The 21,239-nt window shown below is 35.2% G+C and overlaps 1 protein-coding gene across 9 annotated transcripts in view; it reads right to left on the bottom strand.

The window, feature by feature from the left end:
• Positions 1-1,348: 1,348 nt before the first annotated feature.
• Positions 1,349-21,239, bottom strand: part of LOC128236678 (neuron navigator 2-like) — a 188,774-nt gene continuing 168,883 nt past the window's right edge. For 7 of the 9 annotated variants that reach the window (XM_052951710.1, XM_052951709.1, XM_052951704.1 and 4 more), the window contains 14 exons: positions 16,930-17,137; positions 14,943-15,085; positions 11,869-12,050; positions 10,709-10,856; positions 10,393-10,552; positions 9,824-9,927; positions 9,395-9,484; positions 8,946-9,114; positions 8,154-8,325; positions 7,226-7,441; positions 6,985-7,056; positions 6,203-6,399; positions 5,723-5,841; positions 1,349-5,363 (listed from right to left, as the gene is read on the bottom strand). In XM_052951710.1, the coding sequence (XP_052807670.1) occupies positions 5,130-5,363; positions 5,723-5,841; positions 6,203-6,399; positions 6,985-7,056; positions 7,226-7,441; positions 8,154-8,325; positions 8,946-9,114; positions 9,395-9,484; positions 9,824-9,927; positions 10,393-10,552; positions 10,709-10,856; positions 11,869-12,050; positions 14,943-15,085; positions 16,930-17,137 (2,214 nt within the window). In that variant the 3' untranslated portion in view covers positions 1,349-5,129. The remainder of the gene's footprint in view (positions 5,364-5,722; positions 5,842-6,202; positions 6,400-6,984; positions 7,057-7,225; positions 7,442-8,153; positions 8,326-8,945; positions 9,115-9,394; positions 9,485-9,823; positions 9,928-10,392; positions 10,553-10,708; positions 10,857-11,868; positions 12,051-14,942; positions 15,086-16,929; positions 17,138-21,239) is intronic. The other 2 variants (XM_052951705.1, XM_052951707.1) reach the window with 2 other exon arrangements.

Here is a 21,239-nt window from a genome sequence, read left to right as displayed (position 1 = left end):
CGCGAGTACAAAACCACCGCATTCACCCAGCACTGCGGGGCCACCGGGAAGGTAAAAACACGACCCATTTCCCCGGCTATCCCCGGTATACCCCCGGACCTTGGGTGGCCGTGGTTACAATTGACTGGTGCATTACTCAAGATTGTGGCAATGCAAGGCCAGTTTCTTATCACTGGTAGGGATTTTTGTGAATTCATTGTTTATATACAACAAGACATGCATATAGAGCGAATTAAATTGGCAAACTATTACCAAAGCATGCTTTACCCTACATAAGTTCCAACGGTCACACTGTATTCAATTACATGGCTTCTGGTTGGATTCCAACCACTACCATAAAATAGAGGCATATTTCTTGTACACTGCACTTTCTCTCATTACGTTCTATCATCGTATGAAGTTTAATTAAATTCCATCCAGTATATTTCAACTTATCCTCCGGACAAGTGACCGAACGGCCGCCAACCACAGGGCGACTCAATGTACGGTATGATAAATTTCGGTTCTGAGGAATAAGCGCAAGTCAAAAAGGTACGCCCTTTAGTTACACCGCTCTGACGTCAAATCCTGGAAACGCCCCTGGTTGAAATATAGGGTCACGTTTTTACGGTATGGCCAATGTACATCTTCTAATTATGAAGCGAAGTTTGGTGGAGTTATGTCTTCACAATGGGTTGGTCGCTGGCCTATTGCAGTATTGCAGATCGGATCGCCGCTTAAATGAGTATTTGGTACACAATATCATTATAAAATAATTGTGTATGCTTCCAACAGCAGATAGACTTACAGATACTGATAGGTGCTCTTTGAACATATATTTGACTTTTATTTCAATATTTACCTGTATGAGCCATTATCATGGAACAAACTTCTTTTACAGTTTAACAGATTATTTTGAAACTTAGTGAACATTTTCCCCACGAATTGTACAAGTGGCTCAGGGTTTCTATCTCGTTGGTCATGACCTACTTCTGTGTCACTTTGACCTGAGAGGATATTGATCACTCCTGTAATACATGTAGCTCCTCCACTATTGCACCTTTCTCAAGCTACTTGAGTGAAAGCTAGTATGTTAAATTCAAGAATAGTTATATCAGTTGTTTGGTGACATGCATGCACATATTGGTGTCTGTCTCCCCACTAGGATGTTGTAGTTTCAAATTCCACCAGGGGCACATTCTCATGGCCTACTATGACACCAACGCTTGGTAACAAAGGACTTTGCTAGACAATTGTCAGTCATTTATGGACACAAAAGTGATAATAGCTGTCTTGAAAAGCAAACTAAAATACATTGGAATCACAAAAGCAGAAACATACCATGTGGGGGAGAAAAAAGACAACATGATTTAGAACAGATTTGCGTTTTATTATTATTTATAAATTATAATTGTTCACCACGCATTAAAGTGATGTACACGAAATGCAGTGATAATAGGATTCAAACATGAGTCATATAATGATATTATACACAATGTACAAGAAACAGTTATAAACAGAAAAATAAATAATCATCTTAACTCGCAAATAGTGAAAAATATACAACAGTTTTATGTCTGGTCTAGAGAATGATACATGTACTTACTTACATGTAAGTAAAAGCCTTATGGCTTATTATACACTAATTAAAACTCTAAAGAACAATTGTAAGAGTATTATAAACACCAAGTAGAACAATAAATGTATTAATTGAGCATGTAACAAAAAAGGTAATAAATATTAAACCAGCAAATGATGAAGGTAACACATATTATGGGAACAATCCATTAGAAGATTTGTAAATTGGGTCTTAGTGACTTTGTTTTTTTGCATTTTTTTTATAATATTAAGCAAATTGATGCAAAAAGACAATCACTGAATACTTATTATTCATTGATTCGGTAGAAGGGAACAAATTACAATGACAGAAACAAATATAAACAATGTGTAAATTTTGAGCTTGTGACATTCATGTTATGAATTTATGGTATAGCGAAAGGCTAAAAATTGAAAACTCATGAATAATTTTATCATTATTAGATTGTATTGAAATCGTTGAGGACTGGTGTAAAGTGATATGAAGGTTGATTTGACATTTACATGTTTAGCAAAAAATATTGACATATATTTAAAACTGAATCCTGATAATGGAATTGGAAACCTGTAAGAATCCTTGTTTTAGCCGAAACTATTTATAAACCAACACCTGCTGAAGATTATACATATTAATAATGATAAAATGAATGAGTGAAATATACCATAAACCCTATGCTTACACAAGCTCTACATCTGCAAGCCAAACATAAAGTAAGCATACACAGACAACTCCCTACATCTACTCAGCACATAGATTGTTTTAAATCTCATCCCTTTAAAGGGACAAGTTCAAGGACTTTATATTCAATGGAAACTATACTTATATGAACTTGGCTAAAGCAGATTCCTTTTACCTGCTTTTATAAACAAACACCAAACAGCACCTTGGAGATATCAGTTATAACAGAATTTTGTAAATTTCCAACATTTCCATTTCAACAGTCATTTAATTTACCAGTGGTAACTAGTGCTTTTCGGCAAAATTGAGTATTTTGGGGCCTGCATTTTCCAATATCTGTTAAGAAAAGAGCTCTTATTTAAACTTGTGACGATGTTTTGTGCAGTATTTTGTTCATATTTCACACTAGAAGATTTTGTTCATGTCAATCTAACCATATTAAACGAGAACAAGTCCCTGTAAGTTTTCCCAGTAAACATTTAATGCCAATGCTGTGTAAACTACACCAGAATTTTTGACTAAAATGAATAACAAACTTTAAAACCTTTCTGGGGCCAAGATTTCCAGTTCCTGGGGAAGGGGAAATACATTCTTCCTTGTATCCCGGAAGTGAACCCCCTCACCCCGCCCCCATGTACTGGTAAATGCAGTTTGAAGTCTCATAAATGCACAGCTACAAAATAAAACACAAAGAGGAAGGAACTTCTATGGCAAAGAAATCCAAAAAAGAAATATTATAATTTCCAAAAATGGATGACAATCCATTAAAATGGCTGGGGATTAATAGAATTAGTTTGACAAGCAACAGTAAAGAATGCCAATTAAAACATAACATCAGAGAACATTCCGTCCTTCAAATGTGAAGGTTATCTTAGAAAATACTAAAGTTCCGTTTCCAAAGATATTTAGTAATAACTGAAAATTAAACCAGTTGTCAATAACGTTTGGCAATCAAACATGAGTCCCTATTTATAAAACTTAAAGAATAACTTAAATGGCAAGATCAGCTATTCATCAATAAAAAAAGGGCCAGGGCTGGTATTTATACAACATCATATTAAGTAATTTCTTAACTTCTAAACTGTTCATAGTCAAATTTAAAGAAAAGTGTTAGTGTTTTTTAACACAAAAATATTTATATTCAATGAAAATGAAGTCTTTCAGATATTATTTAATATATTATATCATATGACCAGTGATATGCTTATCTTAGGTAAAGAACTTAAGTTAGGAAATGACTTGAGACTTTTATGAAACCGGCCCAGAAAGTGAATTAAATTGTTTTTTACATGAATTTTGACTTAAGTCTATAAAAATAAAATCATTTTTACATTATCAAGGAATTACTCAATATTAACAGTGAGGTACTTATGTAAAGAAATCAACTTAAGTTAGAAAATGACTTATGAAGCTTTATGAATAATGGCCCAGTATTCTTATTAGTATCTGGACAGAAAACATTCAAAATGCATCTAAGTAAGCACCAAAAAACACAGCATTATTTTCATATAATATAACTTTACTACATATGATTGTGAAACAAAATTGAACACCATTTTAAATAATACAGAGATCAAAACCAGTAAAATACTCGCAGCATAAATCAAAAGCAAGCATAAATAGCATGAACATCCATGTGTGCAAAAAAAGAAGGTAGAAAGTGTTGAAAACCTTTTGCAAACAAAAAAAATAACAACATAAAACCGGATGTTAAAATGAAATCATTTTTCATAAATGCAAACTCATAAATGAAAAATGAAGAATAATAATTATATCAAACACCAATGCCAATGTTGTGTCTAAATAAACAATGTTTACATAATAATGTAAGAGATGAAAACTGAAGAATTGCACGCTGACAAAGATGACGAAAACACAAACAAGCATGAACAAATTCCTGACATAACTTGGCCAATTCATGATAATTGGTCCTACCAAACTACATGAAAACATAATACATGCCAATCCATAACATGCAAGGAGAGGAACCTGAATAAAGAAAATAATAGAAATGTTGTTTTCCAAGTGGCGCGCTTTAGACAACCAATGTCTCCCATAGACGGGAGCAGGTCTGAAGAATTATTATCTAAGAGTTAAACTGAGCAAAGAAAATGCCATCATAATAAATTATCATGAAAAAGTTTAGTGATCATTTTTCCAAAATATATATATATGTATTAAGAACAAATCATTTTCCAAAACAAAACTATGAAAATTCCATTTAATAAACATTTTAATTGGCACAGCTGGTTATTTTTTTATAGAACTAAAATACCGTATTTGAGATAAAACAATGTCTAAGCTAAATGCTTCCATTGCATTTACCCTCTATTGCACATTTCCAGGTATATGTAACTGTAACAATTCTATCTACATGTACGTACACAAATAAACAGTTATCACATATGCACCTTTAAACACTTGTGTCTCTGCAACTACGCCTGTCTCAACAGGTAATGTTTTACTAAGTTTTGAGTCAATAAATAGTTAACATGCAGAAATTATCACAAAGTAATTGTTCTCCTTCAATTTGTTTCTGCAAAGGCAAACTACTTCTGATCACCTCCATGTATATCTTGCCACAATGAAAGTTACATTAAGTGACATTGCACTTGCATTATCTACTTTGTCAGCACACAACCAACTTGGCAACTTACATAAAATGTCACTCTTTTTCAAGTACCATAGGTAATATATTCACGGGCTGTTAGTTGTTCTTTTTGAGTTCTCGATCAAACGTCCAACCATATTTTAACTTTTGTCCTCAGAGGAACAAATTGTCACTCTTTCTCATCGCTATGGCAACAGGTGTGGTCATCAAAGGTTACACAACACTATATCATAGTTGTCAGTAACTTTTCAACAAGGCCTAGGGTTACACATCACTAATCATAGAGTCCGGCTCAGAAGAGTCGATAGTAATCTCATCCCTGTGTTTTCCTGGCACCTTTGGGCTGCTATTCTCGGACGACATACCGATAGAGTCGTACCCGACATCCTCCTGCCTGACCTTGAGGAGCAACTGTTCGCCGTCTTTAGCAATGCCCCATGGAAACGTCTCCAACACCCAGTCTGTAGGGTCCTCCCATTGGGCTCGCTTACCATACACCTGGGGAAAAAAGGTTTTTTGTTGTTGTTTTTTTTAGGATTGTAAAACATAATATAATAAAAACAACCTTTTGTTTTTGCCTGTTGCGGTCTTATTTTGAGGGTAATCAAAGAAAACCAATTGTCCACAATTGTGAACAGCTGGGAATTTTTATCCTAAGACCTCTTGCTTACCATTTTTCATAAGCATGCCTTCTTTAGAGTGCAAGCAACATTTTTAAATATGGTGGTGCATGGTCATAGGCTAGACGCTTACCTTAGCATACTTATAGATACAGGAAATAGAAGCTAAATGGAGCTAAATTGACTCATTATTCGATAAAATGATGAGACCAAACTTTAAATTTGATGTCATGTTACCTGTAGTCCCTCCCTGACAGCCTCCAGCATGTAGGGTACAATGGAGTAGTTCCATAGGTCAGTGAACCACAGCTTACAGCCCCCAATCTCCATAGGCGCGGACAGGAACAACCGCGGACCTGGAGGGAAATTAGGCGTTGAGTGAATGAGGACTTAAAAATGTGACTTTGTCCTGTAAAATTCATCACTTGACTGTTCCCTAAGAGTGCCATGCTACAGAACAGATTTACAGAAGTTAACATTTTTGACGTTGACTGCTATAAATTGTATAGTCATATAATAGACATGACATAATTTTATGATTTTAAGCACCTTAACATCATTGTTTACACTTTACTCTCACAAACATTATTCGCAAATTCAAAAGAAACTAACAGCTTAAAGCAAACATTTCTAGCAGCAATCTTATTGAAATGTTCAGCTATTCCATATTCTAGAGTATACTACATGTTTAGCTTACAAACTAAACAAATAACCCACCAATGGTGACATCTGAGGAACTGTGTGTTTCCAGGAACTTGTTCAGATGTAGCCACACTTTGGGAACCCAGTCTATGATCTTGTTGAGGTCGTTATTACGGAGACTGGTCATCACCTCTGCCTCAACCAGTCGCCGCCGTAGGAAACGACCAAGGAACCCCTTCACCGGCTCCATGTGGTTTGCACATAACACCCATCTACAACAAAAGTTAAAGATTAGTATTTCAATTATTTTAATCAAATTTAAGAATACATCCTACATTTACAGCCAAAGAAATTGCAGAAATGCAATCATTTAGAACTAGGCTTAATCATTAAGAATTTCAACTTTCGAATGTATTTAAAGGTCCGCCCACTGCCACTCATCCGTTTAAAGGTCTGCCCACTGCCACTCAACCGATACACAATCCCTGCGTCAGATTTTGGGTTGACAATGTGTCAGCCAATGAGGTAATGCATTCTAAGTCAGTTAGATGACCAGAAATAAAATCTTAATGATTCAGAACGGCTTGTTTCCTACGCTAACTTTTACATAAATAACACTCATGTAAAGAAATTGTAGGAATTTGGATGTCTTCAAAATGGTTGGTTGTGTAAAATTCGTCAACTCATACAGCACATAGCATACCATTTTTTCAAATTACTTATTTTGTAAATATAAACTTTTCATCGAATAATCATTTTGAATGATCCCCTCACCACTTTATATTAGATATTATTTTTTTTTTAAACTCTTTCCGTATATATTATATAATTATTATATTATGTTTAGTGAATATTACCTGAAGTTATGATGTAGCTGGAGGTTGGTAGTTGAGCAAGTGGCTTGGTTCATTGTCCCAATGATGTATGGACTGAAAGGCAAACCCATACATGTACATTTTTTTTAAATATCTAAAAATAAAAAATAAAAAAATGTCCGGAATTAAGCTTACTAACCCTCAATAAATAAATACAATTAAAACAAACAGAAATTGATACTTAATTACATATGAAAATATTGTTCTTATAATCAATTCTCACCATTTCTGGTACTTGACTGACAGGAAGCCGTTAAACACGTCACCGAGGGATCCCACGTGATGCAGGTTGTCGAGAATGATCACAGACGGCAACTCGCCCATGCTTGTATTCTCGCACTGTTCGGCAATATTTGCCAGGTACTGTCTCAGCTCCTTGGCAGTCTTGTGATCCACGTTGAACGTTGCCACTGAACCGGCTGTCAATTCCTTTCCTGACCTATTCACAGACAAAACAGGACCCTTCGTTACACATTTTGTATTATATAGTTAAAACTAATTCTTTTTACAACAATTGTGAAACAAGTTATAACAACATTATATTAATCACTCTCATTGGCACAATGTTACACAAGAGTGTGGTTTTATATTGTGGAGAAAACTGGAGTATCCGGAGGAAACCCACTTGTCTGGCTTGGTAATCATAAACCAAACTAAAAATGCGCCCTGGCTGGGAATCAAACCAGGGATGCTTTGTTGAGGAGTGAGCCAGATAACCGTTGCACTCGCCTGACAACTGAATGTACTGTTTGCCAAATATTTATTTTTTATTTAAAAGATAAATTGTAAAGAGAGATATCTAGGTGTTTAGATCAACAATGAACGATAAAGAAAGACAATGCAACCTTTATCAACAAAAGAAGCTAATCTGCTTGAATTTTAAGCAAAAAGTGGTAAAGTGTTAATAACATAAAATTATACAGATTCTCATACTGTAAAAAATATGGCAATTACCATAATAAGATTGATTGATTTTCTTTTTTTGAGGACATGCAGAAGGCAAACTTTTAATAGTAACTGTACAAGATATTAGCATTATGTTTAAACTGATTTATGTAGGTTGAGTGTACTAAAGAGTCATTCGCAGTGATTACAAATTGTAAAATAAATAAAAGTAAAGAAATCACTCTCCAATATTGTCATAATTTCACCTGAGCACTAGATGTTCTGCGAGTTTTTGAGCAAGGTATGTTTTTCCGGTGCCGCTGGGTCCACAAAGGATGATGCGGCGGTGTTCCATCAGTAACGAGATGTAACGCTGCACGATCGACTTCGGTATCAAGGTCTCAAATGCCAGAGAATCAACACTGTTCTGCTTTGTACCTTCAGAGTAGATAGTTAAAAAACATATAGACTCTTCCGCCATAATCGGACAATGATTACATCAAAACAGACCGACTCCATGGGATATGTAAACCTACATGCAGTGGTCGAAATTAACACAAGCCCGCAAGCCCTGAACTGGTAAAATGTTTTCTGGGCTTGCTCATATTCTGCATTTTATATAGCAGGGCTTCTTAAATAAATTGATGCCAAGCAATAGTACCGTATAAGAATTTGGGCTTGTTCATCCAAAAGTCTAATTTTGATGACTGTACATGAGGCATATATAACTGAGTAAGTGATAGCAAAAAACATATGTAGACTTTTCCTGGATAATCCAGTAAGCCAAATAACAATGAACATGTCACAACAGTCTGACTCCATGGCTTACATATATATACATGAAGCATATTTAATTGATATTTGAAATATCAGTAAACACAACATTACCTACAAGTCCATCAATTAAAACCTTCAAATGTTCCTATAAAAGATTAATCCAATAAAAAACACACACCCAAACCAAAATAAAATAACACTTATTTAATGTAACAAGAGAACTTGATAGATAAAGTCAAAACCTAAATGAAATGTTACATAAATGGTTTTCTGCTCCTTACCCTTTAGACAGATGCCAATCTGCATCGTGTCACCGACAAGGTAGCCAATGGGCAGAAGCTCCGGGACATCGCAGTCCTTACTGCGTACAATGTCACCGATGTGGTACGAGAACACACTCTCTGCACTCAGGCCGAGATTTGTCACCGGGTCAATACGTAACACATACTCCTGCAGAAATACATTTCAAGTTAGAATTTATTATAGAATCTGTATTTTGTGCAAAATATTCTACAAAGATAAAGTAATGAAGCTGTTTAATTTTTTAAATCTTAAACATCATTGGTGTTAAGGACATAATCAGTGAAACAAATATTTGTATTGACACTGAATAAAATAACTTTAAGACATCATTAAAATTTTCTCTTTACCTTTAAATCATATTCATTAACATGAAAAGTGTAAGATAACTTTTCTAATTGCAACCTTCCCTCGACCTCATGTACATTACCTTGAATATTTTCCGGACTATATTATCCAGAATGTCCCATTTAGTTTTCCCGCTAACTGCGAGGGATCCTATTGGCACTTCTGCTGCTCTCTGAAAATGACAAAATCCTTGTGTTAGTTCGGCATTCTAAATGTTTCTTACAAGATAAAATATATAAACTATACTGACAAGGACCATAACTCTAGAAAGATATGGAATTACATTGAATTGCAGACATACTTATATTACTTCATTTGTTTAACATGTGTAAACATAAAAGATTTTGCCCAATGCCACAACTGACATCTCTGCTGCCAACTTTGTACAAAGGCTACATACATGGCACAACTGACATCTCTGCTGCCAACTTTGTACAAAGGCTACATACATGGCACAACAAAATGATGAGTCTATAATTAGAAATTATAAACAGCAAAAGCCAGGACTTACATCAACCCTGGCTCTATTGGGGTCGGGGTTTGAGCCCAGGTAGACAGTGATCGGTACCCGTCGCCCCTCCGACCTGTCCGGGCTTTCCTGGATGAGCAGGTCTGCTAAAATAGAAGGGCACATGTATGAGTTTATAGTCCTTGATCACGGACCGACTAAGTAAACTCTGGTCTTTTATTATTATTTCACAATAAATAATTCTTTGCCTGGTTCTTCTAATATCATAATGGTCTCAATTTAACACATAAATAATGAGACTAACTGCATAAAAACTTCTCCATAGACCTTTATATACGACAGAATGGGGGTCGATGGTTGGATAAGTTCTGATATGTCCGAGTTGCTTACCCAGCAGCTAATAAAAGAAATGAGTACTGGTTGCATTCCTACCATTGACAAGGCATATAGGATCGAAATCAGGAATAAAGCTGCTCATCAAGAAAGGAGTCTGATAAATAAAGCAGGCTGGCCCTTAATTGAGAGGTGTGACACTACAGTTAACAAAATCTTTACTTTACATGATAACCATAATGAAATGAATCAGTTCTAACATTTTTCATCACACATACCGAGACTTGTGTTTTCCGTGAGACTGATGGTTCTCTCCAGACTTTCGCTGCTGGTTCGCGTGTTGTGGGGTAGGGACGTCTGCGACGAGTTCAGGGAGTGTGTAGAGTGAACTATACGTGTCAACTTGTCATTGTCAGACTTTAAGGCACACATCTCATTCTGCAAAACAAAATGGGACAAATGTGTTAACTTTCGTGTTGCTTCATGTTAATATTTAAGTATTGTTAACACTGAAACACCAGGATAATGTCATCTACATTCAAGTCACTACTGTTACAAAAAATTATACAGCATCATAAAACTTGTTTTACCTACCTTCATCTTATTCATGGTTTCCCGGAGCTGCTCTAGCTGGTGTGCTGAGGACAGGGCCTCAAGCCTGATGTCCGTTAACTTCATATCTTTATCACGCAACTGTTTACGCAGCTCCATCACCGTCACTGCGTCTTCACCCTCAGATAAACTGCAGCAAGGGATAAGGTTAAACGTAAATATTTCATTGCAGCAAGGGTAGAGGTGAAAGAAGATGTCTTCCACAGAAGGTGAAAGAATAATTCATTTCATCGCACTGAGAAACAAGTTACATGGACTCTGAACAGGTTTTGAAAGTTATACTAATTCCTTTAAGCTCTATGAACACTGATCATTTATAGAATCATGCTGGAGTCCATTTTCAGGGTACAAACCAGTACTGGTGTCCAGTTTTGAAAGGCCATGAGGCAATTCCCCTGGTGAGGATTGAACAACCCAATACCATTAGGGTGAGAGGTTGACATTATACCACTGGATCACTCTCACTCACTGAGATTCTCTTGCTGGGAACTAGCATTTTACAATTTGAAATATACATAAATGCCATCTGTACATGTATACATGTACTGCAAGTAATATCGAAATGCATGCATAATTTTAAAGTTAACTATAATCCTTCCGATGTGTATTTTATTATGTTAACAAAGCCTGCAATCCTACGCATCTAAAACATAGATAAAAAATCGAAAACAAAATGTCAAGTCCCCATCATCAGATGTATGTAGTCTCACTTCTTAATACATCCTCCAAAACAATTTGTTTTTAACAAAACTAGAAGGGAACATATTACATTTTCAACTGCTATTCTGATAAAAAATTATCCTGTGAAAGACAAATCACAATGTCATTATTAGAAATTAGGACATCTATTCCTTATGGATCAATTTTCCATTCATTGACTTTCTTATTTGAGGCCACATACGAGTTGTTTAATCCAGATTACTTTTGTAAAATGATAAATTTAATGAGTACCGGTAGCTTAATTTAAAGAAAAAAAGGTTTATCAATAAAGAACTAAAATTTAATTGGGGTCTCACAAAGTGTGCCACAATTATGATCCTGGTATTTGTGCAACTAACAGTTAAATTTGTCCAACTATGCCCTGTATCCATTAGAGAAATTTTAAGACCAGAAAGACAACTCCTACAAGACAAGATACTTACGCCCCTGAAGAATGGCTTCCCTTGATCAATGGGTGCCCGTTCTGCATGTGAACCTGAAGCAGTGGCGAGTTCGGCACTGATAGTGTTGACCGTAGACTGTTCGTATCCTGCTCGTTGTCCGAGAGCGACCCTGTACGACCCTTCCTCTTTGTGTTGAAAGCTTTGCTGAATGAGCTGCGTAGCTGAAATGGTTTGCGTCTATCCATGAATACAATAGTTATTTCCATTCACAAAGAAATCAAATTTCTATATTGGGTGTGATTTTGAAATAATTGTAACTTTATCAGTAAATCAATTAGTTAGTTATCTTTATCCAGCCTAAATGGTTTCACAATGAGAATCACTTTTCTAATTTCGGCAGCTTATTAATATTTAAGCTTTCCACTAAAGTGTTTCACATTAAACAACACTAAATCACATTCCATAAGAGAATGCAAAAAAAAACTTGTCAATTAATTTATTCCATGAGTAATAATTTAAATTTAAATTGCAACACTCGCTCTATTTTCCCTAATTTTGTGTATATAATTCAAGTCTGCAATTCTAACAAAGAACATCTTCAAATTATTCAATGTAAATTCCATTCATATGATTGCACCAATAAATTCTACCTGCCTTTATCACTAACATCATATTTTTGAGCACTTGCAAATTCCAGGAGCATTTTTATTTCCTTGGATATAATTAAATTTCTCAAAGATATCAGATAATCTCATTGGATGAATAATATGTATGAAATTGCTTGTCACGTCTCGGAAAATTATAAAACATTGGGCAGTTTAATTCTCATAAAACATAATCAGACCTGCTTTAAATACATGAACCTCAGACAAAACATTGGGACTTTTTCCAAGTTGCCAAGTGAAATAAATGGACACCTGGGGCCAGGATTACGAACATTCTCAAGTCTGTCAGTTCAGACTCAAGTGGCAAAACAGTAAACCTACATTTCATTGTAACTTTCTTTGTAGGTGAGTTTTGAAGATAAAATTTGCAGTTGTATAACTATTTAAAAATGTACAATCATTTACATATTTTTTGTTAAGCGAATGGAATGAAGATAAATTTTGTAAATTAATAAAAGTGCTTTTCATAGAAGGAGTCCAGAATCAGACTTGATTATAACCATGGGCCCTGAGCAGAGGTGGAAGTATCAATCAGGCAAAATGATTATGTATATTATTAATTCAAAAACATAATTTGCTTTTCACCATACTGGCTATGCATCAGAGTGCATGCAGCACAAAAAAAGGCAAGTCTGGGTTCTGTGCCGTTGAATGGCTTCTGTGTTGGCCATAAAATAATAATGAAAAGTCTGACCTACAATGTTAATGGCCAAAATAAAACGTTATAATATTCTCGTATTGCCTATTTGAAGCTTACATAAAACAGTATATTGATATAGAAATAAAATATTCATTTGATCAATGGCATAGTTTTTTTTTTAGATCAGTTCTATTATTGTAAGTATGGTGACAATATATCAACTACTACATTTAGTGGTATCATTTATGCAAAATACTGTTATGAACAATAGAGCCACACTGAGCAAGCCCCTACACTTGTCTGAAAATACATTGACTAAGTTTGTAAGATATTACATTTACGATGAACTTCAGCTTAGAAATATAAGCTTGAACTGTTTGCAGTCAAGTCAACATTCTGAGTGTGAGGTGAAGGTAATAGGTATATCCTCCTCACTACAAAATTTGAGAATTGATGATCAAGGGTGTCTCCCCCAGACATACAAGGTTCTGAGGTGATCTCCTCCTGACTCATGAGGTTCTGAGGTGATCTCCTCTTGACTCATGAGGTTGTGAGGTGATCTCCTCCTTACTCATGAGGTTGTGAGTTGATCTACTCTTGACTCATGAGGTTGTGAGGTGATCTCCTCCTGACTCATGAGGTTGTGAGGTGATCTCCTCTTGACTCATGAGGTTGTGAGGTGATCTCCCTCTCACTCATGAGGTTGTGAGGTGATCTCCCCCTGACTCATGAGGTTGTGAGGTGATCTCCCCCTGACTCATGCGGTTGTGAGGTGATCTCCCCTGACTCATGAGGTTGTGAGGTGATCTCCCTCTCACCTATGAGGTTGCCAGTTAAAACACGCGCACAGCGGAGCATCTGTCACTACTCATCTTTTGTTTTTTAGCCAAAAAGGGGGAGTAACTCAACAATTATTCCAGAGTTATGAACATTGCAACATATATACCAAGTTTTATATGAACATGTATAATGGTTCATGAATTATGACCAAGTTTTTGCAATACAAAGACAAGGCTATGCCTGTACGACCAACAAGCCAGAAACATCAGTGCCGACAAGACAGATATTTCAATGTATATCTGCCAATCTTATTGACATGTCTTCATGTCATTTAAATATCAATCTGTCTAGCATTTCCAACTTTTACAAAGAAAATAAATCTCAAATACATCTTGAAAATAGAAATTCCATACGTGCATCTTAGGTAATAATAATCTTTGTAATTCTCTGCTTATTGTTGCAATTTGTAAACAAACACTGCAGCACCGATTGCCGCTGCCAATAACCAAGACAGGTGTAACAATTAAATCAGGGGGAAAAACAAGAACTGCGCCCATCAATGTCATTTGGAAAGTGAGAGATTAACCAGTTAAACAGGGAAAGCATGTTGCCCAAAGGACCACCTTGTTGGAGAATAAATTGCACTAGAAATTCCCAGGAATGTTTGCATGGTTAACACAATATATATAACTGAATAATTGTATTTTTAGAAGTCACTAAATTAGCATTTCTAGGCCAAAAATAAATTTATTGCTCAATAAAGAGTTGTTAAGAATACGTTAGAACTAATTGAATCCATGCATAGACAGTAACCTAAGTGTACTCAAGGTGATGTCTGTAAGTGCATATAGTCGTAACGAATATGTGTACCAATGTTCATTCTCAAAGATTTAACAATTCGACTGAAATTCAAGTTTTTGGATGACAAGAATTACAAAACCAACAATGACCACACCAGGGCTATGAAAATACCTCAATTCTTGACTTTCTTTGGAAAACAGACAGGTTTAAAAACAACTATAACCCACCCATCCTTTCTTCTTCTTCCTCTTTGCAGCTTCAATGTCGGTGACGGCTGACTGTTGACTGCTAAAACTACACGCGCTGGACATGCTGTTGATGCTTGACATAGAATCAGACGATATCTGACGCTGGATTCTAGTGCCTGAGTCTGGAAAATATTTTAACAACGTTACAAGAATAAAATCATTCTATTTAACCGAAATAGTTAAATGCCTGACACAGACTGCCCCAAGAACCACCTTGTTTGAATTCAGGTCAGTTACCACGATCTGATAAAGGCAACCATCAATAAACCAAAGGTGGGGTTTCTTGCATCAAGATCAGATTTTCCTTTCTGAAGAACTTTCAATTTTTTTTAAGTGAACTTACTACTTCGGTATGTTTCAATTAAGGATTTAAGTCTTAACTTTAATAAATTCTTAAATCTGTAAAATGTCACATATTAATAGCAACAAATTGACTTCTTTTATTTCATGAACTATGTGTCAATTTTAAGTCTTCAAATCACACAAATAAGTAGCAAAATAATGAATCTATGGCACTAAGATAATTTCAAATTACGACTAAAATCGACTAAGATCTTTATTGAATCGGACCCCATGGTAAAGGAAACAAAGTCTTCCCCAGGTGCAGACAGCTCCATATAATTAGATCAAGTGTAATAATATCTTTTTTCTAAAACAGACAAATTGCAGCAGATATTTTAATGAAATTATAACAGAAATAGTAACTGTCATGTCTTAATTACCATGACGATCGTAATACACAAACCAATTACATTATATTGCTAAATTATTATGTTCTCATCTTTTGCTGTTGTAGTTATTTGTAGGACTGTCAAAAATATGACAGGAACATGAAATTCTCTCAGTTTTCCATATTTTACAGTCATGAAATTGATACTTTGTCAAACAGTTATTACAAGCTTTAATAGGAAGAATGTCTAAAATATGTACACTATAATTATAACGGCTCAAAATGCTCTCTACAGTAATTCCAAAACAGAAAAACAATCAATCAGTCACCCCTTGAAATATAAGTGTTTTAATAACTGGTGTGAGAAATACTGGGATACGAGAATTTGTAATGCAATAATCAACATTTCAAATTTTACATTTCCAAGAAATAATAGAGTTATATAATTGGCAAATACATATATGACAAAACTGTAATTATAAACAGACAACCCATATAACCTTGAACGTATCGCTATTATGCATATATATTTCTGAGAAGGCTGCCTCTTATAATGACTCTATGACTCATTCAACTAGGGACTAAGAATAGTGTCTGGCTTTGCACAATATTGGCCTTAAGTCTTCCAAAGTCAGGCCTTTCCCGTTCTTAACTCGTAACATAGATAAATGGAAACTTAATAAACCAATATGGGTATGTCTATTACAGCCCTCTGGTGGAATGGCACAGGAGTAAAAAACAGCCAGAAACATAAAAAGGAATATAAACAAATGCATATAAGAAGCAGTAGAGATCATAAATCAGTGAGAAACAAAAGATGAAATGAAGATGAACACTGTATACATGGTTGAAATCATTTGTAAGCCAATGGTATTACAGTCATTATTGCAAAATATTCACCTTTAAAAGTGAATAATGACCCTTACGTATTGTAAGCAGAATTAGTACAACCAAAATATACCAAATTAAACTATGCCCCGCCCCCTTTTTTCCATACAGTCCAGACCTGTTGGCTCGATGGCTCAAATTTGATGTCAAGGACCGACTTATTTTTACTTAATGTAAGCTTTCCCGCTTGGCTCGATATTCGTGAGACTCGTAGTATTTTGGCCAGTTCTTGAGATATCGAGCCAATGGGTTTCGCCAGTATATATTTTGACCAAATGTACTTTTTACTTTCAAACCAACAAAAATAATTTGATATTGCAACTTAGTTTTCACAGTGCCTTGGATGAAAGAATTATGAAATGATAGATGAGACAAAATTAGAAAGAAGATGGAGTAGATGAAAATTACCAGCGGGCATAGGCAGTGTGTGAAACGCTCTACCTCCGTGAGATGGGTGATGTGATCCTACGTCACGACCCAGCATGCCCTGGGTCGTGTGTCGACGTCCTTGGGTCCCGCCCCCCGCGCTGACATTGTTCAATGGTTCTTGTATACTCAGTCCGCTTTGACGTTTCAGGGCTTCTATTGTGGCACGCAGCTCGTTTAACTCTGAATCCTGTGAATATAAATGCGAAACATTATAAAAATTCAAAATAACTTTCCATAAATCAAAGAAACAATGCTTATGATTTTATTTCATATTTTCATAGACAGTAAATAAAATTAAGGCATCACCTGTTTTTGTATGAAATAATTTTTGTATTTATAAACAAATAAACTTATTCACATTCTTTTATATTTTCCATTTTATATATTTAAAGCATTTCTTGTTCATTTCTAGGCAAAATCGGAATTCCCAATTTAAGTCAATATGACGCATATTTCCCAATCAGGAAAGCCCTGACCTCATTACGAAATGGTGAAAAAGAAACACTGGCTCAAATTGCCGGGATATTTTTGCTCAATATTATTCAATTGTAAGCAAATTCCTTGGTATGATTAATCTGTGCAAGAGGACGCTTGTGCACAATTCTGGGCAATCAATACATTTCAAGATTTTATCATAATTGGGCCATTTTTCATGAGAAGCCCTTGAAACAGTTCTGCGCAAACAAGTCAAACAAGGCTTTATAAACGCTAATTTAGTCAATGCAGAATGACATGTACAATATTGGTTTACATGTCCATATTTGCATTTTCTTGTATAACGGGGAAGGATTTTCATTACAGAAGTATGACAGAACATTTTTCACGGCTCTGAAATGATAGATGATTTGTGATTAAAAGCCTTAGCAACACAACTTGGCATCGGAAGAATTAAAGAAGAAAATAACATAAAAATGCTAATTGATAATGACTCACAAGAACTTGGAAAAAAAAAAAACATGTTTAAAATCTTGTAGACATCATGGCTGGAATTCATAAAACATTTTAAGTTATTTCCAAACTTGTTTTCCTTTTTTTCGTTTTTAATTAAAAATATTGAATTTAAGAAATATAACACACCACTAAGGGTCATATGACATTATAAGGACCGGCCAGTCAGCCACCGAAGGTGTATATGGACAGAGGCACTAGCCGAGGTCCATTCACCTTTGGGGGCTGACTGACCGGTCCTTATAATGCCATATGGCCCGAAGTGGTGTGTTATATTTCTTATATTATACCGAACACTTTCATTACAATTCAATATTTTTAAAGCGATTTAAATGTATTTTATTGAACAAATCTAATAATGTTTACTTGCCAAAAGTTTTGTAAAAATAGCAAGCCGCACTTACCGATTGTATGACGTCAGCGGTCCATATTACATTTTTGGCGAGGTCCGGACCGGTCAAAAATAGAATATGGACCACTGACGTCATAAAAATAGATTTTCATCAAAATACAGTGATATACGGACCGATCGAGTTTATATATACAAAGAAGGGACAAATTTATATGAGGTATAATATAATAATATATTTAATTGTGCTTCATTGAAATGACATCATTTAATTTTTATAACCCTATAAAAAAAGAAAAGTAAAATAACTTAAAAGTGGCGCATTGTTTAGCACGGGGTAGAGCCAGAAGGAATTTCCCAGGATGGCTAAACTTTCTGGATATGCCTATACATTGTCGAAAAAAAATTCAGTTGTTGAATCACTTACATGATTATGCTTAATTACTTGCAGAAATTCCAACACCCCTGAACTAAGCTGGCTTTCCCTCCCTCAGAGGAGCAGATGGCATTTCCAGCCTTACTGACTTTCACTAGATCTATCAAACTAATTGTCCCAAGTAAGGTCAAATGACCAAATGATGACCATAGAAATGGAAATGAGCTTGCAATGTAGGCAATTGTGATAATCAAATGTAACAGTAATAAAGAGAGTTTTTTAGCTAGCTTCTAAGTGAATCAAGTGCAGCCCACACATCCCTTGTTGTATGTACACCTCAATCAGCAAACATCACAATACTCCTTTTAGATTTCAATCATCTCAGTTTAAAATAATTGTACACCCATGCGGTCCAAAAACAAAACAACAGAACATAAAGCTTTAGTGGGTGTATCTTAAGAGGCATTTATGATCTACATTTCTGCTGTCCCAGTATAACTATTACCCATGATCAATATGGTTATGGAAATAAGGCGTCCCTTGTGAATGCAGATGAGTCAGAGATCTGGCCCGGATCTACATGTCAAAACCTCAGTTTGTGACGTCCCTCGTAAAATGTTACATGTACAAATATACATGGTAAAGACAAAGAACTTTAGAAGTCATGTATCTCTGTTTACTTGCATATAATTCCTGCCATCACTGATTGATTGTTCTATTTCTAGAAGTTCAACTTGATTTATAGGGATACATTCAAACTGGGGTTGCATGTTTGAACATATTAAATCAAAATGAAAATCTTCTTTAAACAGATATTTAAATATTGAATAATAGTTTGTAAGTATATATTATCAATGTCATAACAAAGAGAGCTGAAAAGGGGAATAACTCCCAACCAGCCTGGGATGAAAAAAAACAGACATCTTTTTTGACTGGCATGTCTTTTTTGAGTGGCATCGTTACTGTTAGTACATAAAACTATCAGGAAGTTACTTGAAACCAGAACTAGTTCAAAATAGGAAGGAAGATATTCATAGAATGTTTCATAACAAACAATGGCACCAAGTATAAATACTGCAATATTTTGAAAGCAGTAATTGTTAATCAAAAGTGGCTTGTTTACTTTGGAAGGTAGGATAGATTCTTGAAGGGGAATCTTTCTGATACTGAACCATCCTAGTATCCCCGCTGTGTATGACGCAAATTGATAGAACATTAAATTAGATCTATATAACTGATTGGAAAACTATTTCAACAAAATATTGTAATTTAGTCACGACAATTGTTGGATCATCCTGTAGTACCTTACTTATTGTACAGAAGTTACAACAAAATATATGTTTTCTATAAAATATAATTGCTTTAAATCTAACTGGAAATTTAGACATACATACTTGCAATTCATTAAAACTGTAGAATCTATGCTGATACCAGCCGCCAATGTGATCAATAGAGGGATTCTGATAAATCAAATAGAAAGCTAGTTTCAGCTACTGCCCAAGACGAGCCAATTTGTTCCATATGGTCATAATTGGTTTTATAAAGTGTTTTATTCAGCCCTTCATGCTCCCTGGCTTCTAAAGAGACATTTCACATTCAATATTAAGAAAGTTATCATCTACACTTGAATTGCTCTTCTAAACCATTATGTCAACGCCAGACATAGACCGGAATGCCAATCTGACAGTCAAGAAAGTACCACATAAGTAAACAATAATTATTACTTAAAGCAAAAATTTTATCAAATTATTCATATTAAATAATGAGGTCATCGAGGTTACCTGTGTACCAAGTTTCTTGTATTTTGATCTGCGGTTTCTGATTTATGGCCTGGAAGTTGAAGGTGATTATGCTGAAGCATTGGCTTGTGTGACATAATCACTACCATATGAAACCTACATGTTTTTATTTGTCTTATTTATTGATGAAGCAGCATTTTTCAAAGTAGGATCACACTTACCCGAGACCCAAGTTTTTACAAAGAACGAGCTTAATCCCTTTAATGAAATTCCATCGACACAAAACTATTATCACAAACAGTCATCTGTTTTTGATGCAGTTTAATAGACTTTTTAAATCCCTGGGAAAGGATCTGCGCAAAACTACTGAAAATAATGCAAAGTTGTTCCCGTTTTCAAAACGACATCAGACACAAATATATCCGCAGATGAAATAAACATAATCTACCAATTACTTCTTCACAAGTATCATCTGATACCAAACAAATTAAACTGCATCTGCTATATTTAAAATTTCGCATTAAATCCTGAGTTCTTGAAGTTTTCTGTGCCACTGACGAGATTGCTGACAAGTTGCGGGGATTCAGGGTTTTTGCTATGTATCCTGTTTTATTATTTATGCTAAGTACATAACATAATTAAGCAGCAAAGTTGGATGAAGACGTACAGCAGACAATTCACATCTTCTGGCGTCCCCATTAAATAATCTCCACCACGCAAAACATGATAAACATTCGTTCAAAATTAAGTATAATTCCAGAAAGTTATTGGTAGGGTATGAGCTTTGCAAGAGACTTACCAAGTTTTCAACCTCATGGGGCGTAGGTTTTTAGAACATAAGCACTTTTCCAGGCATACTAGGCGTTATCAAAGATAG

This window comes from Mya arenaria, chromosome 6, assembly GCF_026914265.1.
Source record: "Mya arenaria isolate MELC-2E11 chromosome 6, ASM2691426v1".
Classification (NCBI taxonomy): Eukaryota; Metazoa; Mollusca; class Bivalvia; order Myida; family Myidae; genus Mya; species Mya arenaria.
The sequence above is the reverse complement of the archived record's forward strand: the minus strand, read 5'-3'. Positions and strand labels throughout refer to the sequence as shown.